Source organism: Zootoca vivipara, chromosome 12 (assembly GCF_965207765.1).
Source record: "Zootoca vivipara chromosome 12, rZooViv2.hap1.1, whole genome shotgun sequence".
Lineage (NCBI taxonomy): Eukaryota > Metazoa > Chordata > Lepidosauria > Squamata > Lacertidae > Zootoca > Zootoca vivipara.
In genome coordinates this window covers 21598992-21625488 of record NC_142595.1, presented here as the reverse complement: position 1 = coordinate 21625488, position 26497 = coordinate 21598992, and the positions used below count along the sequence as shown (strand labels likewise).

The following is a 26497-nucleotide window of genomic DNA, read 5'->3' as shown; positions in this document are numbered from 1 at the left end:
CCATGAATACAGTAAATCAGGTAATTTACAGTACTACTTGCCTGCCATTCCCCTGCCAGGCGCTCCTGCAAGGGGAATGGCAGGAAGCAGAATAGGATGGGGGGCAGGGGGTGTGGGAGGGTGCTAAATACGCCCAGGAGGATAGGAACCTCACATGGCGGCGGCAGCAGTCAACATTCAGAATGCTCGGCCATGTGGCTTCCAAAATAACTAGCCTCAGTGGTGGTGGGGCACTCACACAGAGACACAGCGTGACCTTCCAGCACACCCCAGAGTACAAATGGAGAGAAGACTGTTGCACTCGGGTCCTGTTTCCAGGTCTCCCATAGGCAGGATTTTTTTTTAAAGAAATCATCATTATGCTAAATAAGTGTAGCAGTGATCTTAGATTTGATGTCGGCAAACCGCATCAGATAGAAAGCTAGCTGTCCAAACCCTCAGCTGTCAAACGCATACATTAGTTTTAACGTACAGTGCTGGCAAGCCTTCCTGTACGTCAGTATGCATAAACACGCATTCACAAGTTGGGTCAGGGGGACATTAGAGGGCAGCAGGTCACTTACTGGACTGGCCAGAGTTGGGAGGATCCTGATGGAACCGGTTAGAGCAGGTTAGAACAGGGGAGGCTGGTCCAAGCCTGAAGGGTCAGACCCAGGTTAGGAGGAAGACAATGGGAAAATGGTGGAGTTGTAGGAAAAACACCAAGAGTCACAAGATGGAGAGGAGGGGGATGTTTAAGGAGTAAGGATGTGACAGGGAGAGGTCTGAGGAGTATGTGAGGACCAGGTACTTCCTCTATGGCGGAGTTTTGGGGTGTTGGCAGGATGTGACCTATGCAAGAACACCACCTCTTTGGGGCTTGACCAATTGTCATTGGATGAAGGATGTACCTCTAGTTAATAATTGTTAGTTCTGAAAATTTACAATAAAAGGGGGTGCCTGCTTTTGTTCTGGGCGACCTTCCGGATCCACATTCTGTCTCCCCGCTGTGTTCTTTATTGCGTGCTCCCCACAAATAAGCCTTTACATGTGAGCTGCAGCCACATCTGTTCCAGATTTAACCTTCAAGAAACTCTGGGAACTTTTCTAAGAGGGTGCCAGGAACCCATTTATCTTGTTGCTTGTTTTGGATCATGGTCACAATCTGAGAAGCATCTGAACTCCGCAGTCCATCCTCAGCGTACCACACTGTGCTTGTTCAGAAAGCATCAATAGAGAAAACAGGTGACTGGATGCAATGGTGCCAGGACATTACAAGAACTGGGCAAACTTCTTCCTCTTCTTAATTTAGAAGTAGCCAAGCAGGAAACCAAGTCCCTGTATACAAATCTTTTACAGCCCCTTGCTGCAGCAGGCAAGGCCCAGCCAAACTGGCAATGGAATTCTCCCACAAGGGTAAAGACACCTGCCCTTTTTTCAGGGAAGTCTGGCACTGCCGTGTGTAAACACATGCTCAGTGCTACCAAGCAATGGATCTATTTCAATGCATGCTGCAATATGAAGTGGTAGGGTGGACTAGACTGCTTTAAGCCATATGCAGGGGATGCCCCTCTTGTGTAAAGAAAGAAAGCAAAAAAGCAAAAGTTAAACACCATCCCGCAAGATTAATGCATATAAGTAGTTAACACAGCATAGAGAAGGTTTCAAAGCCCCTTTTTGTGCTAATTTCTATTTGCTGGGAAGTGTTGATTTTTTTTAAGTGAAGCCTTTCAAAATGGAATCCAGCTCCTGAAGTAGTTATAGTCCATGAAGTGGTATAGTCCAACCTCATTTATTCTGCTGCAAGTATAAATGAGACCTACGATTCCCGAGATCCCACCATAAAATCTGCTTACAATGGAACTTTTTTTCTGACCTTAGTACATGGAAAACAGTTCAAGAGAAAAAGAAAAACCCTGCTTCCCCCTGTTAAACAACAACACTTCCCACCTCCCAGAAAAAGAAAAACTTCAAAAATGTGTGCTATCTTGTTTTGAAAGCCAAAGGCACAAGATATCCTTTCTCAAGCCACAAAACACTTCCTCTCTCCTTCCTACTTCTTACCACCACCACCAGGGAGACCTGCAAAACACAGAAATAAATTATAAAGGAAAAACATTATCTTCTAGTGGGAACAAAGAATGGGCATTGTTTAATTTCTTTTCTTTCTTTCTTTCTTTCTTTCTTTCTTTCTTTCTTTCTTTAAGAGAGAGAGAGATAAGAGATTTTCTCCATGCAAATTGTGTGGAACTAGCATAACATGGGTATTCTTTGTGTCATGATCATTTCACATATGCCAAGGATGAGGCCAGGCACTCCAAATAGGTTCAGAGGCTGAGTCAAATTAACCCCTCCTGGGGTGGTGGTTGTGGGAACTGCAGAGGAAGCATTACGGAGACTTCTAGAAACAGAGGAAACGGCCCCACCACTAGCATACATCCTATTCTCCTTCCTCAGCCTCCTTCAGAAAACCCTAAACAAACAGCATTGAAATCAGAGGCATTTCCCCCAGAAAAGCAAGTTTTTTGACTTCCTGTTTTCTTTTAAAGCATGGAACCCTGGAAATAGATTCTGGCTTCATGATTATTTTCCTTTTTTAAACAAAAAATAATGAAATAAAATACGGAGCAAAACAATGAGCTATTTCCTGCAGCAAGCCTGGAAGGGATACCTCATAACTCACGTTCTGGTTTGTTCTGGACTGTGGGTGGGATATCCTAACTTACAAGGTCAGTGGGGAAAGAGTGTTCCCCCACCCCACCCCTTTCCAACACACATTACTCTTCACAACGGTCTCCTTAAAAAAATATCCTAAAAGTTTCAAATTACTGCAGAAATATCTGCTTGGGTGAGGTTAAACAAGTGGAATCATATGGGACGGGGGAGAAAGTTCCACAATTTTTCTACTTGGGATTTTCTAGCTATTGTCATGTCCCAATCGTCCAAGAGACCACACAGAGCACACAAATGGAAAAAAGAGATACAGCAATTAACTTTGGTGCTTTTCTGACTTCCGTTTGCCTGTGAGACAGGTGGAGTTGAGTAGCTAGGGTTGCCATATTTCAAAAAGTAAAAACCAGGACACCCTGAAAGTGGTTGAGCGTTTTTTAGGGAGACCCCAAATTGGTCGTTGTTTTAGGAAACCACTGAAAATGCGATTTTTCGATTGACTTGCCTACGATACAGGGAAAAGCGCCGCCTTTCGGAAATTCCCCCCGGACATCAATTCCGCCTTTGAAATCCCAGTAATGTCCGGGAAAATACAGACGTACGGCAGCCCTGTGTGCAGCAATAACCGTGAAAACCTAGCACAGGTGTGGTGGAATCTCTGGCCCTCCAGGTGTTGCTGAACTACAACTCCCATCATCCTTGGCCATTGGCCATGATTGGTGGGGCTGGTGGGAGCTGTAGTTCAGCATCATTCAGAGGGTAGGGGGCTCCTGAGTCCCAACCTAGTTAAGATGGACCTTTCCTCTTCTAAGTGCTGTTCCCCTTTGGAGAGGATCAGAGATCTGTATTCCAATCCTACTTGGGAGAGACCCAACCCAACAAGGCTTTTCTTCCTCTAGCAGAGGGTTAGTTAGACCACCAATCACGGGGGTCTTCTCCTTTAAGAGCAGGAGGAAGACTGGAGAGCAGGCTGAGCTCATTATACTCCAGCTACCTTCAGAAACTGCCAGATGTTTTCCCACAGATTACTAGCAGTGCTGTTTTCATCTTTCTCCATCGCTCGTCTTCCGCCCCCTCCACTTCAGCCCACATGCATACACAAGTCTCAAGGACTGGAAGCATCTCGCTGAAGGCCTTTCCTATTGATCACACATCTCACCCACTACATCCCACCACCACCCCCGTCAATTCTGGGCATGGCCCATCCAATGCTCTCCAGCTGTTCGCGGACTCCCATCAGTCCTGGCCAGCGCATCCAATGCTCAGGGGTGGTACATGTTGCAGTTTATCAGCATCTGGAGGGTGTGATATAGAGAACCCTTATATCTGGGAGATTATAGGGAATAGGTTAAAAAAAAAAGTAAAACCTTCCAAAACATTCCCCTTCCACGTGGGTGGGATCTAATTTCTTACACTGCTGCAAAAAGCCTCTGGGACTCCTTGGCGTTATAAGTGCCTTTCCTAAGGATTTGTGAATTTTTTAAAAATATTTTGTTATGTCTCTCCATTTTCTACTGATGGAAAAAATTGTACATAGTCCCTGCCCTCCCTGGTTTGAGCTGTGTTGCATAGAGCGTAACTACAGTAAATAATGATTAAATAAAACGAAAACAGGAATTATCCCTATCTGTAGGGGAGAAATGGATAAAATGTGGAGGTAGTTAAGGATGTTATAGACCTTGAAAGCGTGGCTGTCGTTCTACAATTGATTGACTCATAAGATGTTGTATATTTAAAAAGAAAACTAGCAACACCTAGCCAGGGTCCAAGATTGTTAACTTCCCCATCCACAACAATAAGTCTTCTGTGGTGTAATGTGCTTTACCAAGAGTCCACATTTTGGCCAGCTTACCACTGGCAGGTGAATTTATTCAATCAGATAAAAGCCATCATAAAAAGGTAAAGGGACCCCTGACCATTAGGTCCAGTCGTGACCGACTCTGGGGTTGCGCGCTCATCCCGCATTATTGGCCGAGGGAGCCGGCGTATAGCTTCCAGGTCATGTGGCCAGCATGACAAAGCCGCTTCTGGAAAACCAGAGCAGCACATGGAAACACCGTTTACCTTCCCGCTGTAGCGGTTCCTATTTATCTAGTTGCATTTTGACGTGCTTTCGAACTGCTAGGTTGGCAGGAGCTGGGACCAAGCAACGGGAGCTCACCCCGTCACAGGGATTCGAACCGCCGACCTTCTGATCAGCAAGCCCTAGGCTCAGTGGTTTAACCACAGCGCCACCTGGGTCCCATCATACTTTCCCCAAACCTGTGGAAGGGCAAGATTTCACCCTGACCTTGTGCAAAGCCTGTCAGGGAGACTTGGAATACAGCAATACATCTTCCAGTTTCGCCAAGTGTCTCCAAAGAGAGTGTAAGGTCAAGGAGAGGCCCCACACCCTTCTCCCGGGCTCCATAATAGTAGGAAGGCTCTCCCTAGCACCACAAACAGAGTGCAACAAGGTGTCTCCAAAGTTAATCCTCAAGGACAGCCTCTCCCAATATACGCCATCCCGGACTCTGCGTTCATCATTTGAGACCCTTCTTTATGTGCCTCCTCCACGTGAGGTCCAGAGCGCAGAAACACGAGAACAAGCCTTCTCTGTGGTGGCTCCCCATTCGTGGAATGCTCTCCCCAAGGAGGTTCACCCGGCACCTTCGTTATATATATTTTAGGTGCCAGGTGGAAATGTTCCTCTTCAACCAGGCCTTTGGCTGATTAATATTCTACAGCCTTTCAAATGTGTCTGTGGGAAGGGTGGGGTATTGTTTTGTTGTTAAGTGTTTGTAATCATTTACTTGTTTTAAAAAAAAGTAAAGGTAAAGGACCCCTGGATGGTTAAGTCCAGTCAAAGGCAACTATGGGGTTGCGGCGCTCATCTCGCTTCAGTCCGAGGGAGCCGGCGTTTGTCCACAGACAGCTTTCCGGGTCATGTGGCCAGCAGGACTAAAGTGTTCCTGGTGCAACGGAACACCGTGACGGAAGCCAGAGCGCATGGAAACGCTGTTTACCTTCCCATCACAGAGGTACCTATTTATCTACTTGCACTGGCGTGCTTTCAAACTGCTAGGTAGGCAGGAGCTGGGACAGAGCAACAGGAGCTCCCCCCGTTGTACCGATTCGAACTGCCAACCTTCTGATCGTCAAGCCCAAGAGGCTCAGTGGTTTAGACCTGTGTTTTATTCTGTGAACTGCCCTGAGATCTTATGATGAAGAGAGGTATATTACATATATACATACACACATGAACCCCTCTCTCCAGTCCTAAAGTGATATCCCTCCAAAGCTCAGCACAACACCAAAAATGAGATTCCACGCTCCCAGCAAGGTCTTTGGGGAGCACAGCCAGCCAAAAATGTGTGGGTCACATTTGCGGAGTCACAGTGCCATTAAGTGCCCTGTTCTCACCACATCCCTGAGCTAACGGACATCTGGCCACGGAAAGTGCAGGAAGCTGCCTTGTGCAGAATTGGATCCCCCCATCTACCTGGAATGAACCTGAAATCTTCTGCATGCAAAGACCTAGATAGCCAGGCTGCCTTTCTGTTTAATGGATCACATCCCACAGCTGTCCACCATTCAGGAGCCCTGCTTTGGGGTGGGGGGAGAAGCAGCAACTATGACCCTTTGGCCTCCCCTTCCCACAACCCTGCGGCATGTAAAGCTCCCTTGTTTGTCCACGCCATGCCCGTCAAAAGCATGTATCGTGTTCCACTGCCAAGCCCTGTGTACCGATTTTCTCCCACTCTCAAGACGCCACTTCTGAACAAACAAACAAAAACCAACACACAACCTTCTGCTTGTGGGGTTAAGGCACCTCTTTTCTGACTACAACTGGCCACAGCTGAGAACTCGGGGCTTATTAAAGGGATGGGGAACCCTTTAATTTATTGGACTACAACTCCCATCATCCCTGACCACTGGCAATGCCGGCTGGAGATGGAAGGAAATTGGGAGTCCAGCAGACTACCTCCCATCAAAAAGTTTTGCCCCACTCCCATCTTGTTAAAACTGGGCAGTGCTCCAACAGCTGTTTTCAGCTTTAAGGTTAATTGAACCAAAGGCCCATCATTCTAAAGAACATGTATTGATCCACAAAAGGCTGCCTACTCCAAGTAAGGTTCTGGCCCGGAATGGGCGTAGGGGGTGGGGAAGAGAGAGAGAAAAGGGTCTGCGGTCAATCATTACCAAGTTGGCAAGAATGTGACCGAAAAGCACCACAATGGGGCTACTGTGCTAGAAGCAAGGGTAGCAGTTTCCCCATCCCCCAGCCTCCTCCGCGAATCCTTTCCCTCACGAGAAGGCTCATGAAGGGGACCACTGTTGAGGTCTCTCTCTGCCTCCACCATGCTGGGACAAGGCGTGTCCGATCATTGTCAGGTTAGGGCTGGGAGAGGCCTAATGGGCCAGATGTCTACCAGGACTTACTTTCTTGATATGAGAAGTGTCGGAGTTCGAAGCCCCCCCCCCCGGAAGACCGCCCCACACTCCGGACCTCAGGTGGGTTCTGGCTGGCTATATGGACTCTCTTGAGGACACCCAGAGAGTCCTTTCTTCAAAAAAAAAAAAGGCAGCCTCTTCTTTTACACCATCATAGGGCTCGGGGATACCTGGTTTTCAAAACTGTGATAGACCACCAGCTAAACATCGGGATATACTGATTTATATCACGATGTCCGAAATAAGGATGGAGCTATGTACAGTCATACCTCGGTTTAAGTACGCTTCGGTTTGAGTACTTTCAGTTTAAGTGCTCCGCGGACCCGTCTGGAACGGATTAATCCACTTTCCATTACTTTCAATGGGAAAGTTCGCTTTAGGTTAAGTACGCTTCAGGTTAAGTACAGACTTCTGGAACTAATTGTGTACTTAAACCGAGGTACCACTGTAGAGGCATCAAGTGGCTTCACAGTTTTCCCCGCATTGTGATTTTCTGCATAATGATTCACAATATATTGCCAAGTCAAAAATTAGGAAACCAGTATCACTATATGGACTTCAAACCAGTTTGGACGATATATCATTATCAATACAGTCATACCTCGGAAGTCGAACGGAATCCGTTCCGGAAGTCCGTTTGACTTCCAAAATGTTCAGAAACTAAGGCACAGCTTCCAATTGGCTGCAGGAAACTCCTGCAGGGTAGGCTTAAGGAACAATAGTATTGTTCTTTTTCATAGAATCATAGAGTTGGAAGAGACCACAAGGGCCATCCAGTCCAAGCCCCTGCCAAGCAGGAAACACCATCAAAGCATTTCTGACAGATGGCTGTCAAGCCTCCGCTTAAAGACCTCCAAAGAAGGAGACTCCACCACACTCCTTGGCAGCAAATTCCACTGTCGAACAGCTCTTACTGTCAGGAAGTTCTTCCTAATGTTTAGGTGGAATTTTCTTTCTTGTAGTTTGAATCCATTGCTCTGTGTCCGCTTCTCCGGAGCAGCAGAAAACAACCTTTCTCCCTCTTCTATATGGCATCCTTTAATATATTTGAAGGATGTCTACTGCTGTTTGCTTCATCCCATAGTATATACTGTAATAATGTTTGGAATTTATTTATTTTTTAAGAAAAGGAACAATGCTTACTAGTTTGGGCCCCAGAATGATCTGTCTGCAGGAGATCACTATGCTAACTGTGTGGTGAGGACAACACTCTATAGTGTTGAACTTGCGTTGAGAACAGGTCCCAGAACTGAGCTCCGGTACAAGAGCTCAGTACAAGTCGAACCCTGTGGCGTTTTGAAAAGTCACAAAGAAAAAACTTTCAGAATGCACAGCTCAGCGCTGGCATTGTAGGTTCAAATTCAGTGCTGCCAGCTCGGCGCAAGGATCCCTTGCCAATTCCCAAATTCACCATTTGTATGCGGTAGGTGTGTGGCAACACACTTTTCTGGTATTTCAAGTTCACAGATGCAAGGGAAGGGAGAGAGAGAAGGAAACCTAGCTGGGAAACTCGAGCATCTGCCAAGCAGCAAGCTATATAAAAAAAAGCCACCAGCAACCAGAGAGTACAATTTATAGAAAGAATACAGATGTGGAGAATATGGAGGGGAAGATAATAAAATGTTAAGAATTCAGAAGCCCATTACACATTTCTCCCTTTGAATCCTCATTCCGTGATTTAACTCCTTGAACCCATTCATCAGATAATTTGCAAGATTCCACCCACCCCACACAATGCTGAGGTCTAGAAACTTTATTTTACTTCTTTGTAATAAAAAAGATCAATAAAACTAAGATTTGAAGTGGGCTGAAAAATCCACAGGTCCCATACTGGGGTACCTCATTCCGCCCTACCAAAAGTTCAATTTAATTTTTAAAAGCTGGCTTGCACACACACAGCTGCATAATCTAAGGCAGGAAAAATATGAGCCAATGAACAGTAAACACAAATATATTTATCGGCGAGATGTACAGCAGCTGTTCACACTCTCATGCAAATCTCAAGAGGTTTCCAGGATAGATGGGTAGCCACGTTCCAAGAGATGACTGCATGCTCAAACCTGGTGATGTCACAACCACACAGTCTTGTGAACAATCTCACATCTGGTGGCCTGTAGTGTGCAAGAATTACCTCTGGGCAACGAGACAGGGGAAATTTGCAAAAGCTGGCTTTTTCCTCCTACTATTAAACGACAAATGACTAATGTGTGGGCTGGCAGGCTGCTAACAGTTGTAGACTTCATTTACAAAGCAATGTAGTAATTTCTAAATCAGCTAAACAAGTGTGAACGAGGAGGGTGGTGGCTCTCAATGAACGCAGTTCAGTGCTAAACAGCACAGAGATTGTTCTACCTGCGACGTACGTTTGCTCCATATTCTAAAATCTCCTGGCAAGAAATTCCCAGGACATGCCACACTCGGGTGCAGAATTCCAGCGGCCTAGCACACCGGCCTAGTGGTGGTGGTGAGGGAGCAGAAAAAACTTTCCTCTTGGCTTGAGTCTGCTTGGCGGCCTGCCGACTTCTGCAAGGATGGAGTGTCCTTCTAAACCACAAATAGCACTTAAAAAAAAGTTAAAAGAACCACACATATGCAGCATAATGAGCTAGGATTTCTCAAGGAACCACATGGATTTAAGAGGCGTACCCTCCCGGGCTCGCTGCATCCACACCCCATAAATGCAAAATTTCCAAACAGATGAAAAGTAAAATTGCAAAGAACACGGGGGATTTCTTCGCAGCATAGCCTGCTACCCGTCTCCAAGCCGTTTTAACAAGTCCCAAGAGGCCAGGCAAGTATTCTCTTCAACGCTCCCTCCATTATTACTATCTTTTTGCAGACACAAAAACTCTCCTCAAACATGCAGCAAATGACGTGATCGAGACTAATATGAACCCTGAAGCAAGGAGGAGCAAAAATTAACAAGACGCTGCTACGTCTCGCTTTAGGCCCGGGGCCTATTTGCTTTCAGTCCTCAGAAATGCTAGTTCAGGATTAATGAAACCCTGCCCCCCCCCAAACACACAATGTTGAGAACCCTCGCATGTCCATTAGCATCTTACTTCAGGGAAATATTTCACATTTCTAGAAGCTAGAAACATTAAACTGTTTAGGAACGAGCCCCTTCCTCAGAGATGGTGGGGAGAGAGAAAAAATGTCCAAATTCTTAGGGGCCAACAATCCATTTTCTGCACAGCTATTTCCAGACTCGAGCCCAACCAGGTAGCTGAAATAAAAGAGCTGCTCTCTCCCCCTCCCGCTGCAAGCCACTGACTGGTGCTCACGAGCATCTCTTGCCTTCGCCTCACATTCTGTTCCCTTCGTAAAACCTCCACGCCCATTGCCTACACCTTAGCCATACCCAGAGCTAGCAATTTGAACAATGCACACACTGGAAAATGCATCCTTTTCTTGTGGCACAATGGAGACTTTTTATTGGCATCAGCATAAAGTGGAGGCCAAAGCTAACTAGACTTTAATTAGAACACAAGAGAGAGAGAGAAAGGTGAAGGTATCATCTCCAGGTATACAGAAACTGGGTGTATCAACTCACCAAGGATGGGCACTCTCCATATAATCATTTAGCGCTCAAATCAGTCCCTTTGTGTATGTGTGTATTTTTACTGTAGATTCTACCAAGAGGTTCAGAGAACACATAATTTACCCCCGTATGAAGCAGTTTCCTGATTGATCCTTAAAGAACCTTCTGAGTATTTTCTCTGAGGGGGATCTTTTGAATCCATTACTGAAGAGGTGCCATTATATCCGAATGTTGTGATATCTCTTAGACCTGCCACGATCACTCGGCACCTTTTGTTCTTCTGAGGTGGAGATTATGCATTTTTACAGTTTGTACTATCTTTAATGGTGGGTCGGCTGTAATAAATATTTGATTGGTGGAACTCTGCATCTGTACAGAATCGCTCTCCCCAACAGCACAACTGTATGTTTAGAGAGAGGAAATCTTCCGAGCCCATGATTAATATGAGAGACGAATTCCTAGGACCAGTATTCACTCCGGAAATCTTGCTTTTCACCCCAAACACAACCTGCTCCTCACCCTACTCCCCTTTATAGGCTGTTCACACTTAGCAATTTACTCACTGCTTGAACTACCATCGGGTGTGTGTCCCGCTACCATACGTTTACACCTGATCAGCCATAATATGATGCTAAATTACTGCTGGGAGATTTAGCAGTAGTTTCAAGCCTTCGGGGAAGGGAGAGCAGTAATACATCCACTGCAGGTGATTCTCATTAAGCCTCCAGTTCGGCTGGGCAGAAGAAATAGTTGAACAAGAGAGCTTTTTCTTCTTCTTCTAAGACAGGCATCTTCCATTCCTCCCCACTTTACTCAGTGCCGGTTTCTCTCCTTCTCAGCCATGGGACAACACAAACAGGAACGAAAGCAGCTTAATTCCTGCTGAAGTCATCGCTTCCTGCCAAAGATCACATGGAAGTCAAACCGCTGCTGTCAAGTATTGGGGGGGGGGGGCGGGAAGGAACTTGGCCACAGAATCTACCCAAGTGATGCTGATGCGACCCCGTGTCAAACTACGGACTCAGAATCCGTATGGAACAGGAGCAGCAGTGTCAACAGTACTGAAATCTTAGCATGTGGCACAAAGGCAAAAAACGGTTCCTGCCTCAACTTTGTACTAGCCATGTCCATTTGGAAAATAAAAGGCAACGGGCGTGGTTTGAAAGCCTTTCCCTCAAATCTCAAGTGTCTGTGTTTATTCAGTAGTGAAGGAAAGGCATTCTACACATGCTCAGAGGCATCCTTATTAGCCACGTTGCAGGGCTTAGCCCTGCCACTGATAACCAGTTCCCAAGGCGAGAGTGTCTCAACCTAAATCTCTAGCAAATGTTCCATGTACAGGTGGTGATCATTTTGTGCATGTCCAAGTGATGGGTGGGTCCTTTTGAACCCGGAAGGGGGCAGAGCGGAGGCAGGCTTATGCATGCTCCGCTGGCGCACACAGGGGGCCAGGAATGGAGCCCCCGTGCAAAATGATCACCACCTGTACTACTATCCTGAACTCCTTGTTTCCATAGTTTGTCAGCCGCCTCTTGGGCTTCAGTATGTTATGTTTCTTGCTGGGAAACACTTAAGATAGTTGACACATAAGCTCTGGGCTCATCAGAATCATTCCCAGAATCATATTTTCAACACTACAGCCTTTGGATCGACTAAAGTGATAATAGAGACACGAGTTTTCTGAACATGTGCAAAGAGTTCCTTTTCTCAGGGGCTTTCTGAATAGCCACACACAGCCCCTTACACAAATTATATTTTAGGGAACAGGGGTTCCAAAATGTAACTTATTTACATAATTCATCTCCTCCACCTTCAAAAACAAATTACAGTGGTGCCTCGCTAGACGAAATTAATTCGTTCCACGGGTCTTTTCTTATAGCGAAAAATTCGTCTAGCGAATCCCATAGGAATGCATTGAAAAAATTTTGAAATTTTTTTTTGCCCATTGAATTTCAATGCATTCCTATGGGAAACCGCGATTTGCTAGACGAATTTTTCGTAAAACGCATTCGTCTAGCGAGGCAAGCTCCACTCGAAAAATCCTATCGTTAGGCGGAAATTTCGTTAAGCAGGGCATTCGTTATGCGAGGCACCACTGTATATTTCCTGGGCAGCTAACAGAGTATAAAAAGACCTGTGCTGGCTGGGGGAGGGGGGATGATCTGGAGGGCACCAGGTTGGGGAAGGTAGCACTGACCTGGAACTTAATAGGAACACACTGTTGGAATTACACCCACAATGGCAAATTGTTAAAATTTAGAATGAGGGGGGGGGTGGCATTGAAAAATGAAATTGAAGAGCATTGCAAAGCAAAAGCCAGAGGCAAGGTTCCGCCACATTTTTTTGAAAAAAGGAAAGAAAGAAAGGACATCCCATCCGGTTAAAAAAGCACCAGCACAACCGGATAAATTAGGCAGGCAGGCAGGAACTTCTGTACACTGCAAAGCAGATAAGCAGGGAAGCATGGAGCCTGTGGGGGAGACCAAGTTGACAAGGAAACTCAAATGAAAGGAAAGAACAAGAAAAGGCGTGGGTGACTTTTTAGTTCGGAATCGGAAGATGGACAAGGCCCATTCTGGGTAAGAGTACTTGGCTGCAGAAAGCTAGATCCAGCGATGAATAAGTCTTAAAAGAAAAGGACCTGCCCAGAAGTCAAATGCCCCAATCCCAGATATGTAGGAGGGAGGCCGCAGTCCTTTGATGGCAGCATAGAAGCCCAGTGTAGAAATGTCTACACATGATCAGAGGCACACTCTTTTTTACTCTTACATGTCCTTGGGCTCTAAGAACACGTGTCAGGATGGCGACAAATTTGAAATAAAGCCTTAAAATATACAGCCCACGAAGGGTAGGATAAACTATGCAAATATATGATGGGAAAGATTGTTACATCAACAGCACGGGAAGTTTTAAAAGCAAATTGCACGTTTGGGATGGGGTAGGTAGGGGAACACCTTGCTTTTACAAAGAGCGTCCACTGGGATTTTCCAGGAGCGAGGGAAAATGTTAAGCAAGCAACACCTTTGCAATGGCTCAAAAGGGCCAAGACGACCTCAAAGCGGAAGCTCTTTCCAAAGCCAGGACTTAACCATAGATGATGTGCAGAAAAATCAAAGAACAAGATTTCTCAGGACATGTGCAGAAGGAATAGACGTAATGGCAACCGGGGGCCCTCATATCGCAAGACAGGCAAACAGAGCTTCCTGGTCAGAACATACAGTTAACTTTCAGCATGTGTCCTTAAAATGTATTGCCTTGGCCCTGGCCCATATGGGCAGAAGGCAGGGAAGGGAATGGGCTTGTAGCATGGACTCTAGCGCTTTGTGTTTGTTTTTTTAAAACTTCTATGCAAGTTAAAGAAAGAAGAAAGGAATGTCAGAAAGCCTAGAACTTCCTCTCTCCTTGCAGGTCATCTAGGGAAGTTGTACATATATGCATTTAACAGTGGTGCATATTAAAAAATACAAATCACCCACCTGTGGTCTAAAATGGTACAGTGCCCAATACTGCCATGATCAGCTACTTATTAAATGTGAAATTGGGGGGGGGGGTGTTTACATTCAAAAAGCTAGCATGGAGAAAGGTGAAGAGGAAGCATGCCTGGCAAGAATGGAGACCTGAAACAAAATGAATCAGGAAAGCTCAGAGGCAGATCCACCGGATTTGAGGAGGGGCGGTGTTACACTGCAATATGGGGCAATCCCCAACAAGTGCCCGTGTCAAAACCATACTGAGCTCAAAAGATGGGGAAATAGCTCTACGGAACATCCACCCCTGCAGCAATTACCGTAGCATTGCCCAAGAATGGCAGAGGCATGTGGATCCCCTTCTTGAATGCAAGCAAATGACGCATGGATATTCCACAAGTAAGGACCCACCTGAAAGCACCGCAGGTTCCCTGCTGGGCGCACTGAGCAGCCACATGACCCACATCCTCTTTGATCCCACCGAGCTCAACCAGAAACCAAACTCACCTCCCAAGCAGCTATTTTCCTTCCTGTTTTCCTGAATCAGCAAGAGTCTTTGATGCTAGCATACCAGCAAACTTCAGATAGCAGATTCCCTCCCCCCCCAAAAAAAAAGGCCTATCCCTGAACCATAACCACAAGCATCAAGGCCACACACCCCTACCCAGCTATTAACTCCATCCAAAGGACAAAGGCGGGGGTACAAGAGAACATACCATTCTGCCCCACTCCCCATTTTCCACGCCAGCACCATGCTTACATCACATACAGGGACATAGGAAGCTGCCTTATACTGAGACAGGCTAACTCAGTATTGTCTACACAGACTGGCAGGGGCTTGCCAAGGTTCCAGGCAGAGGACCTTCACAGCTTTGCTGCACACCTTCCTCGTGCAAGGCATCTGCGCTGCCACTGAGCTACAGCTGTGTTTTACTCCAGAATTTAGAAACAAAACACTAAACCACCTTGGGTTCCAAATTCACAGGCGCTACCACAGATTAGAATCCCCACTTTGTATATGTTCACATTCCCACAGTTGAATCACCTTGAGTGGGGAAAGTATGACAGGGCATTCCCAGCCCTACCTGGAAATGCCAAGAGACTGAACCCAGAACCTTCTGCACTCAAAGCACGTCCACCCTTCACCACGAACACACACACCCCTCTTCATCTCCCCACCCCCTTCATCCAGTATGAGCTTCCAGCACTTGCCCAGTTTAACCTCTCTCTCTTTCCTCCCAGTAAATTCTCCCTGGGATCACGGAATTGTAGAGTTGGGAGGGGACCACGAGGGTCATCTAGTCCAACCCCCAACAATACAGAAATCTTTTTTGCCCAACACAGGGCTCGAAGCCACAGCCCTCGGATTAAGAGTCTCCCGAACAGCCCCTCCTGATCCTCCAAACCCACCCAGCATAATCCTTCTCTCCGCTCCGGGTCAGGCTTCTCTGCATGCCTACCCAGTTCGACCCAGGATCGCCAGCCCAGCTTCTTCAGCGCATATGCACAAACACACACCCCACACACACCCCTCCAGACCCACTTTCCTAGCTCCGGTGCGGGCTCACCTCGGGACTCCTTGGCGGCGGCGGCGGAATCCCAACCAGGCAAAAGGCGACTCCATTCATCGGGCGCGGCGCTGGCCCCGACGGGGAGAACGAGCGGGACGGGAAGCGAGGGCCGGCGGCGGCGGCGGCGGCAGCAGCAGCAACAAGCAGCAGCAGCACCAGCAGCCAGGCTGGGGAGAATTTCGCTCGGCTGGGCCAGGCTGCCCGGGCGGCTCCGCCTCTTCCACGGCAGGAGGAGGAGGGAGAAGGGAAAAGGGAAGGCCGCCCGCCCGCCCGCCCGCTAAGCCGGCCAAGAAGCGGGGGAGGAGCAGCAGTAGCGGGTGGACGGGCAGAGCAGTCGGGGGAGACCCCCGCCCCGCCCTGGAGGGGTTTTTTTCGGGGGCAGGCGGTGGAGGGAGAGAAGGGCGGGAAGGGGAGGCGGAAGCGCACACAGGGGGCTAAAGAGAGAAAGGGACGGAGGGGGGTGAGATAAAAGTCGAGGGCTGGGGGGAAAAGGCCACCAGCCCAACCGGGAAGGAGACCCTCCCTCGAGGCAGGGGCAGAAACATGGGCGTGGCCAAGGAGGGGCAGGGGGGCAGCTGCCCTCCCAATCAAAAGAATAAATAAATGTATAACAAACTGAGGTTCTGCTCCCCCCCCAAAAAAAAACAAAAGGTCTGCCCCCACCCAACAATAATCCTGGCTACGCCCATAGGCAGAAAGGCAGGCTTGGGAGACGCAAGAGAAAGGAGGACGAGCGGGACTCGGGTCCTTGGAGATCGGGGCCGGTGGTCTCTCTCTCACACAAATGAACAGGGCAGAAAGACGAAGAGGGGCGCCTAGAAAAGGGTTTCCCAAACTTGGGTCGCTAGCGGTTGTTGGACTACAACTCCCATCATCCCTAGCTAGCACGACCAGTGGTCAGGGATGATGGGAACTGTATTGCGGGGGGGGGGGGCAGCTGGAGACCCAAGTTTGGGAAACCCTGGATTAGAATAGAGGGCACAGCTGCGCTAGGCTGTGCTAGGCTAGCCCTACTCAGAGTAGGCCCACTGAAACAAAGGCGTCGAAGTTAGTTGCGTGCATTCACTTCAATGGGTCCATCACTTCCAAAAATGGGACGTTTCTTCCATTTCTGGGCAAAGGAAACGACACTTCCAGGTGACATCTGAGGACACACAGCAGCATTAAGGGGCGGGGCCATTTCAGTTCCCAAAGGCTGGGAAGTAAGGGGGTTGATCAGCCACACAACCATAGCTGTCCCCCGCCTTCCGCAATGTTGAACCTGTGTTTAAAGTTCAGTTCAATGCCTTAAGCTTGCGGAAGAACACAGCCCAAGACAGGGGGTAAGTCTTGTTTAAGGGAAAGGCTGGCCCAGAACAGGAAGCTCAAAGGCCAGAGAAGAGAAGAGATACCAGCATAGTCCAATAGAATACCATACAGGACCAGCTAAAGGGGCAGTGTGGGGTGGGCAGGGAGGGGGGCAGGAGAGAGAGAAAGACAACAGGCTGTCACAGCCAGGCACAGAAAAAACTAGCAATCTGAGGCCTGGCATCAGAGAAAAGCCAGGGGCGGGCAGCCTGGTACGGACAGTCGGATGCGCCAACTATGCGCTGGTACAGGCTGAAGGAGGTTCATCACAAGGCATATGTCACAGGGTGTTTTGTGTGTGTGTGTGTGTGTGTGTGTGTAAGGTTGCAGCAAGGATTGGCACACCCCCAGTGGGAGCAAGGAGGAGGAGCTACACACAAGTTCGAGATGTGGTGTGAGGGATTTATTCTTGGACCCAGAGTCTTTAAATAATATAGAAGCACCGGTCTTCAAAGGAAGGCAGAGATGCACAGCGGCGGATAATAATAATAATTATTTGTGCTTCCATGCTACGTTTCCATGTGATCAAAGCATTTTACATACACTGTATCCACAGCCTGTCCAACAGCCCGGAAAAGCAGAACCATTCCAGATTTTGAAACGGGTTGTGTGGGTGAAGAACTGAGACACAGAAAACAGTGGAGGAGGCAAGATTTGAAATCAGGTATCTCCCAGCTGGCTTTCTTAGCTGCAGCTTCGTACACCAGATCTCATCAACGTGACGTCCTTGACTGGAGTCTGCTTTTAGGGGCTGGAGGACCCATCCCTGAACACAAGCAGCAAGAGATGTCACGTACTGAGCAACCACACACCCACCTGCCCCATGGTAGTGTTGGAGGGGCAGGAATGATCTACCAAGGTTGCCCCCTTTCTACAGCCAAGCAATTTCCCCGATGTGTCAGGGACCTTCACTGCCCCAAGTCATTTTCCTGTCCTTCCATAAGAGGGGATGTGAGATCATATCCTGGCTAGTCAGTTAATCAATCAACTCCTCACGACAGGACAGGGTGGGGGTGAGGAGCTACGTAGCTATATGGATGCATGGCATGTCTTCCCCCACCTCCCCGGCTTTGAAACAGGAGCAGTCTGGCCCTTCTTTGTAGATACCGTATGATGTACAATTCCTAGGAGCAGTGTGCCATCGGGGCAAGGCCTTAGGGCAGACGGCCAGCACCCCCCCACCCCCCGGAAAGGGCAGGAAGGCCCTTCCCCCCAAAACGCAGCAGGGCTGGCTTAACACATTTCGAAGTGAAGCAATACATGTTTACTATCTAAAGAGCATTCCCCCCCCCCCCACAATACCATTAAGTGCAAAGATTAAGGTCTGGTGCAACCTCAGAAGTCAAGAGGGACACAGCCAGCTCAGGCATTTACCAGGGTCCTGACAGAGAGCCAGTACCCTAATGTAAAAGGCAAGCCTTGCTGGATCAAACCAAAGACTCATCCAGCCCTTCCTTGTCATTTCCCCACCAATAGACATTTAGAGGTGTCCTGTCTCTGAAAGTGGAGGTTCCATATAGCCACTGCGGCCAATAGCCAGTGACAGAACCTCCATGAACAGGTCTGAATCTTGGTATACGGCTCACACCGCAGATTCCATCTTATTTGTCATCTTTATCCGTTGCGGCTCACAGATTTGCTTTTACTAAAGCAAGATTTAACGTTTTTCCATCCAACGTTATGGGCAATAGGTTTACTAAAGGACAAATTTCAGCATTATGTGCATGTGACAACAAAACTGTAGAATCTCTCCACCATATATTATTCTGTTGTCCTTTGCACACAGACTCCCGGACCAGATTTCTATTTCCCTTAATAACAGAAAGTTTGACTGAGAACTTGGAGTCTCAGTTAACATATCTGCTACAAGACAGCGACTCTAGCAGAACACTGCTAGTAGCAAGATATTTGGTTACAGTTCTCTCATACAAAAGGAAAAATGGTTTACTTCATGATTATTGAAAATCTGTTTTATTACCCGATTTATAGTGGAAATTGTCGAAACAAATGTACTGTTCCAGCTATTTTAGCCAAGGAATTCTTGCAAATTATATCTGCCTATATGTATTGATTTTTTAAAACTTTATTTACTCTTGCTTAATTTTATCCTGTCTTGCCCAGTGTTTTTGTACATTGTGTTGCATAAGATTATATTGTGGGCCTTTGGCCGAAATAACAATAAAGTTCAAAGTTCAAAGTCCGGTCCACTTTTAAAAGCAGCTACTACATCTCGCCACAGAGTTAATCCCAAGACAAATTACATCCACTGTTCAAAGTAGTCTTCTCTGTTCTCATTTCGAGTGCTGCCAATCAACTTGGCAGTGAATGATTCAGGACCAGGGGGTGGTGCAGGCAACTTACTTTATTTTTATTTAATTAATGACTGGCTGCATTTATATACATACGCTTTCTGGCAAGGCACCTGAGGTGGTTTACAATTTTAAAATACTACAAGCAGCAAAATAGTAGAATTTGTAGAGAGGGAGAGTTCCTTCAGGCCAGCAGTTCCCTTCTGAAACAGGTTCTGGGTTCAAGACTTCCCAATACTCTAGGGAATGGGGGAATCTTAGGCCTGATGGTCAAATGAGGCCCTCAAGGGCTCTCGCTACATGGGCCTCAAGACTCTCCGCTCAGGACACACACTGCAAATCGCTTCCTTCACCAACTCTGCTTTTGTGACAACCTCCTTTGGTGTTTTTTGCCTGTCTGGGATGTCTCCTAAAACTCTGTTAGTCCTCTTGCTTGCCAAAATGGGGGGGGGACTAGCCTTCCACAGAAAGGTAACATTCACATTTACTGCTCTGCCCACTATTACCTCTGCTCTGGAATGTGGCCCCCAGAAGATTACCCAGAATGGAATGTGGCCCCCAGGCAGAAAACGTTCCCTCACTTCTGCAATAGCCCTACCCTTTTACTAGCAATTCCTGCCTTCCAATTCCAGGAACCTGGACGAGCAAACACCACCATTCTGCACATGCTCAGAGTGACTCTTTGCTAATCCATGCATTCCAGGGCTGATGAGCACTGGCATTTACAAAATGGACCCATGTGCTGAAAAACTAAGCTGTTGTTGAGAAGGGGGGAACAAAAGGTGTAACCATTATTTATCAGTTCAGCACTCTGTGGGCATCTGGAGTTAAGCCTCACAAAACCGCGGGCCAGCACGTAGCTCAGATTCCACAGCTGTAAGACTGTATCCTATTTTGTATTATTTGATCATAGCTCCCTTTATCTAGAAGAGGTGGGGAGCGGAATAATAACAAAAAAAGAATGAAGAGAATCTATGCCCTCTGCTGGCTCTGGAGGGCAGCACAAGTTAGCAAGGAAAGTGGAGCTTCTTCCGTTTTGGGGGTGAATTGAGGCGGCACCTTCCTACCTCTTCCCAGCTCTTGAAGTTCAAGGCTGGATTATCAAAAGGTATGGCTGCCACCTGTTTGTAGTTTTCTTCCTGGAGGGAACGAAGAGAGTGGCAGCAAGCCGTAGATTAAAAATATGATAAACATAGAGATGCCTTGGTAATATGGCAGTTTTCATTTCCAAAAAGAATGTTACAGTTCAGCAAGGGGAGCAATTATCTGAAATCTATGTTCCGACTGATACACTTTCAATGTTTACAGAGGCTGGATGAAGCACAATTCCTGCCAGGAGCTGAAGCAAGCTAGCCAAGTGTTTGAACTGGACACAGTCCCATTCTTTGGACACCCATGCCATTCCTATACAAGCTCCTATAGCTTTCTTTATACTGCACACTTTTTCAAAAAATAAATATTATAGCATGATTTCTACTATAAGAGCACTTTACTGTATACATATCTTACTACAAGCGACTGCTCGCAGGTGACTTATTATACCAGCCATCACTTATAGATAACAGAAGGGGCCTAGTATTCAATGGCTGTTGTTCAGCTACAGGGAATCCTTAGCAGAGACAAATATACAGTATATTTTCATATACTGTATATTTTAAACAAAATGTTAGCCATTCAACAGTATCTCTTCCGGACGGGGCCTATTCGCAAAGAGAACAGGAGGCTAAAAGCTGTTTTTGGACTACAACCCCCATCATCCCTAGCTAGGAGGACCAGTGGTCAGAGATGATAGGAATTGTAGTCCAAAAACAGTTGGAGACCCAAGTTTGGGAAACCATGGTCTAGATCAGGCATCCCCAAACTGCGGCCCTCCAGATGTTTTGGCCTACAACTCCCATGATCCCTAGCTAAGAGGACCAGTGGTCAGGGATGATGGGAATTGTAGTCCAAAACATCTGGAGGGCCGAAGTTTGGGGAGGCCTGGTCTAGATTTATGCCTATACTGTGCTCCACCTTGATTGTGGCAACATTTTCTTAGCCATAGTGGCTAGTACTGTAAGTTGGCAGTCCCCAGTTCAATCTCACCTTAGTTGATGGATGAGAAACCTGTAGTCTTACTGGACTGCAACTCCCATCATCCCTGACTATTGGCCATGCTGGCAGGGGCTGATGGGAGTTGGAATCCAACACCTGGAAAGCCACAAATCTCCCACCAGCACCTTAAGCAAAGCATTATCCAATCAGATGCATCGTCCCCATCTGCAAAATGGGGATAAAACTGGCTTGCCTTATACAACTGAAATTATAGATATAAATGCTTCTTCAACATTGAAATATGCTTTAGAAATGCTGTTTTATTCTTAAAAAAGAAAAAAGGGGAGGCAGGGAGAATGGGAATAAGACTGTGCATTGTATTTTAAAAGGTTTTGGGTGGCATCTACACACTCTAACATAAGAAGCAAGCAGGATTCACATTTGAAAGTGCACCTAATTTATGACTGTACTGTAGTTTCTAAAGAACGGATATCCCAGACACGCCATTGAGTTTCCACAGAAAACCCACTGAGCAGGAAAGTGGACACGCCATAGAGATGAGGACACAGCTTTCACACATTCTCAATCACATAATTGTACAAAGGTAGGCTGTTCTCCTACACAAAAGGGCTCCCTCTCCAATGCTGTACATCAGGCACCCCCAAACTGCGGCCCTCCAGATGTTTTGGCCTACAACTCCCATGATCCCTAGCTAAGAGGACCAGTGGTCAGGGATGATGGGGATTGTAGTCCAAAACATCTGGAGGGCCGAAGTTTGGGGATGCCTGCTGTACATCTATGCAGCTTATTCATCACAAGACCGTATCATAGGACTCTAGGTCAGCAGGGCGTAATCTGTATTTTTCCACAGTCCAAGAGAATGCAACCTTTTTACTTGGGTCAGCACAGGCATTAAAAATGCTGCGAGTCTTGAACAAGCAGTTCAAGAATACCACTGAACGACAAACCCCAAACCCTGAAAGACTTAATGAGGTTCTCTTGCTAAATAAGGTCTTGCTTCACGTCACTGAATCTCTTTTCACTTTTCAGCCTGTCATTCACATTAAAAGGTAGAGAAACCTGATTCAAGGGGAAAGAGGCAACAGTAACTTTGGAATTAAACCCAACCCTCTGCCCAATGAGACCTTAGGCATCCCAACATCTTCTCAAAAATAAGTGTGCGTTAGTGTCCTGCTCTTCAACAAGTGTCTCCGAGTTCACCAACATATGGAGAGCCAAAGGTGCCACACACCTGTTCTAACAGCCATGCAGGACAGAAATTATTTTTCCATCTCCTGGAAAAACATCGCTCCACTCCATAAACTACCAAGCTTCTGGAAAGCTCTGAGTTTGTGGCCTTCAAGGATGCTAAGCAAAATGACTTTATTTGTGTGTGCACAGATAAAAGGCAGTTAATCTTCCCCAGGGCTTTCCCTTATCTCTTAGGAGATATAGTTGTGTACTACAAAAAGTTAAGTGATCAAAAAGGTTTGGATTACACTCTTGGTTGTATAAGGTTCCTGTTTAGTTGCAAACGAGATATATATATATATATATATATACATACACACACACATATACACACACACACACACACACACACACACACACTTTGTATTCAGAAGGTCCCAAGTCCCACATTTAGGACATAATAGTCAGATGGCAGATTGGGAAAGGTTATGGAAGTCAGATTTAAAATTTATGGCATGTTGTACAGTTAAAGAAAATTATATGAAAATGATGTACTGGTGGTATCTGACTGCTACTAAGTTAGCAAAAATGTATGAGACAAGTTCAGATCTCTGCTGGAAATGCAAAGAAGAAGGAGGTACCTTTTTTCATATGTGGCGGACTTGTAAGGTAATAAAAGCTTTCTGGGAGATGATATATAATGAAATGAAAAAAAATGTTGAAAATAACCTTTGTTAAGAAACCAATTTTTATTAGGAATTACAGGAATATACCAAAGGAGCAGAAAAGACTCTTCATGTATGGAACAACAGCCGCCCGGATGTTATTAGCCCAGAGTTGGAAAGAAGAGAAAGTCCCTACAAGAGAAGAATGGCAAACCAAGCTGATGGACTATGCCGAGATGGCAAAACTGACTGGAAAATTCAGAAACCAAGAGGATAAAAACTTTATAAAAGAACTGGGGGGAGGGAATGGGGGGATTAAGTTATTTAGGAGACCACTGTAAACAGATGGAAACAAGAGCAGGACTTTGACTCACATGTAGTGTAAAAACTATTATGGACCATATGGTTTGATAGAAAAATTGTAGTACGGATGAATATGGAGTTGTAGATGCTTAAAATGAGACCCCATGGAGGGGATGGGGGGAAGTCTCAAGATTCAGAGAATCTCTGTACTGTATATTTGTTTTTTACAGTTTGTGTTCATTTATATTTTCTATTTGTAAAACCAATAAAAATTATTTCGTAAAAAAAAGAAGGTCCCAAGTCCAGTCTCTGGTATCTCCAGGCTGGGAAAGGCTGCTCTATAAAACCAAGAGGAGCTGCTGCCAAGCTGGGGTATACCAGAATTGAGAAGACAGTGGACCTCTGGATGTGGTTGGAGTCCAACTCCCATCAGCCCCAGCCAGTATGGCCAATAGTCAGGCGTGATGGGAGCTGGAGTCCAGCAACAACCAGAGGGCCATAGGTTCCCCATCCGTGGGTCCAGACAATAACAAGGAAGATGATCCGACGGTCTTGACTGAGTATAAAGCAGGGATCCCCAAACTAAGGCCGAGGGGCCGGATGCAGCCCAATCACCTTCTAAATCCGGCCTGCAGATGGTCCAGGAATCAGCATGTTTTTACATGAATAGAATGTGTCCTTTTATTTAAAATGCATCTCTGGGTTATTTGCGGGGCATAGGAATCCGTTCATATTTTTTTCTTCAAACTATAGTCCGGCCCCCCACAAGGTCTGAGGGACAGTGGACCGGCCCCCTGCTGAAAAAGTTTGCTGACCCCTGGTATAAAGCAACTTTCTATGGACTACCCTTGTGCTGGAGTGAATCAGGCAGGAAAGATCCAGATGCAGAACACCGGGTTCCTTGTAAATGTCCCAAGCAAAATTCATGGAGTGCTTCTCCATTTGTTCAAACAATTGAAACAACCTCAGGTTTCTGGGTTGTTAGAAGCAACTCTGCCCGATACCTTGTAGAGGCACTCCAGTCAGAGCACTTATTGGTTGATAATGCTTATTATAATGTTTATTAAACTATCAACAGTGCTTTCCTTTTTTAACCACCCCCCCCATAAAACAACGTTTTAAAAAAAGTACACAACACTGCCAATAGAATGTTTAAAAGTGAGAGAAACAGGCCAACAAAAAGGCAGCTATTCGCTGCCTTGTGGTTTATAATCACTCCGCTTGGGTTTCACTCTTCTGCTGTGTTCTATGTTATCGTTTCGCTCGATATTGTTTTCCCGGCTTTTGCAAGCCGCCCCGGGAGCTTTGAAGGGCAGCAGAAGAATGTTCTGGAAGAAACAAACTCATAAATAAATAGAAACAGTGGATTCCTTATCTTCGCGGCTTTAAATGCTCTCTTTCTCTCCCAAGCTGTTTTAATAGTAGTCTGCTTTGGAGAATGGGTACATAACAAAAAGGAAGGTTATCAACTCCAAAAGAATAGCAGTAAGTGGGATGACATTCGCTGCAAGCTCAGCGTGTACTCAGTGAGAAAACGGGGACTGGGAATAAGACGGAGTCGGAAGGAATGCAACGGCCCATGAGTGCATCTCTGAGGTGGGGGAGACAATAGGAAGACTATTTCAGATCGACATATCAAAGACATCAAAGATGCACAGGCTAAACTTCTGGCATGCACTAGAGGTTCAAACAGTAGCTAAGGTCAATCACCAGGTAATGATGATGATGATGATGATTTTGTACCCTACCCATCTGACTGGGTTGCCCCATCCACTCTGGGCGGCTTCCGGCATATACAAAAACATAACAAAGCATTAAACGTTAAAAACTTCCCTATACAGGGCTAGGTTATGTTTCTGTTGTTCCTTCTCCCTCTCTCTCTGTTCTCTTTTCCCTCGCTCCTCTTTGATTTTATTTTTCCTCAAAGAGTATTACTTCTTACTGAAATAACTAGCATTCTGAAGAGCAAGGTAGGAAGAGGACAGGTAGACACTTTTGTTCTCAGTAACCTATGCTGGCAGTGGGGAACATCTGTGGCCATCCAGATGTTGTGGGACTTCCAACCTCCGTCAGCTAGCATGGCCAATGGTCAGGGGTGATTGGAGCTGGGAATCAGCAACATCCGGACGTCCACAGATGTTCCGCACTGCTGGCACAAGTCCAGTCAACAGCTCCATTGCCTTCTACATTTGCATTTATCTTGCTATATAACAAAGTCTTATGTTGGTTGTCACAAGAGGTGAAGAAACTAAAGGGCTCTCCATAAACCTGAATAAAACTACTTTAACCAACTGCTAATAAAATAAAGTACCATAATAATAAACTGAAGAGCACGTTATCCCAAGTTGCTCCCACTTATACAATCTTTTGTTCCATGTGCCACAACCACCACCCACATGGGCCTGGAGGAAGCATACACATTCCTTTTCCTGACTTTTGGATATTTCCCTGGTTCCTCCTCGCCCCAACCATGCCTGTCCTATCTTCTCTGCCCTTATATCAGGCGGGGAAGAATTCAGAATGGAAATTTCTTCCTTCAAGAGGGAAAATAGGGTAAAGGAGCTGCTGAACAGCTTGTACTCTTTTTAAAAAAATAATATTTATTGATTTTCAAACATTACAATTTACAAAAATTCACAAAAACAAAAAAACTAGAATAAAAACATAAAAAAGAAAAACATATCAATTCTAACATTTTAATTAACATTGTAGACTTCCTCAATTCCCCTCGCACTGGGTCCATTTTTAACTCCATATTAAGCAATTTTCATTTATTATCTTAAATCATTCTAACACATTTTTTCATTATCTCACAACTATTTCTGTTCTTAAAAGCATCGACTATCTTCCACCCATAATTCATCTTAATCTTAATCTTAATTTATTTTCCCATCCATCTATCCTCTATTTCTCCCATTTAGCCTCAAATTTATACCCAAAGATTTCCATACATTCAAATATTATTTCTTTTATCATAATAACATTT

At 46.0% G+C, this 26497-nt stretch overlaps 1 protein-coding gene across 2 annotated transcripts in view; it reads right to left on the bottom strand.

The window, feature by feature from the left end:
• The window catches only part of ARHGAP23 (Rho GTPase activating protein 23), a 175286-nt gene that overhangs the window by 133477 nt on the left and 15312 nt on the right, over positions 1-26497 (bottom strand). The window contains exon 1 of one of the 2 annotated variants that reach the window (XM_035135511.3): positions 15660-15861. The exons of the other annotated variant lie outside the window; for it this stretch is intronic. Within the exon in view, the coding sequence (XP_034991402.2) occupies positions 15660-15719 (60 nt within the window). The 5' untranslated portion in view covers positions 15720-15861. Of the gene's footprint in view, positions 1-15659; positions 15862-26497 lie in introns of those variants that run through there. 2 annotated transcript variants of the gene reach the window in all.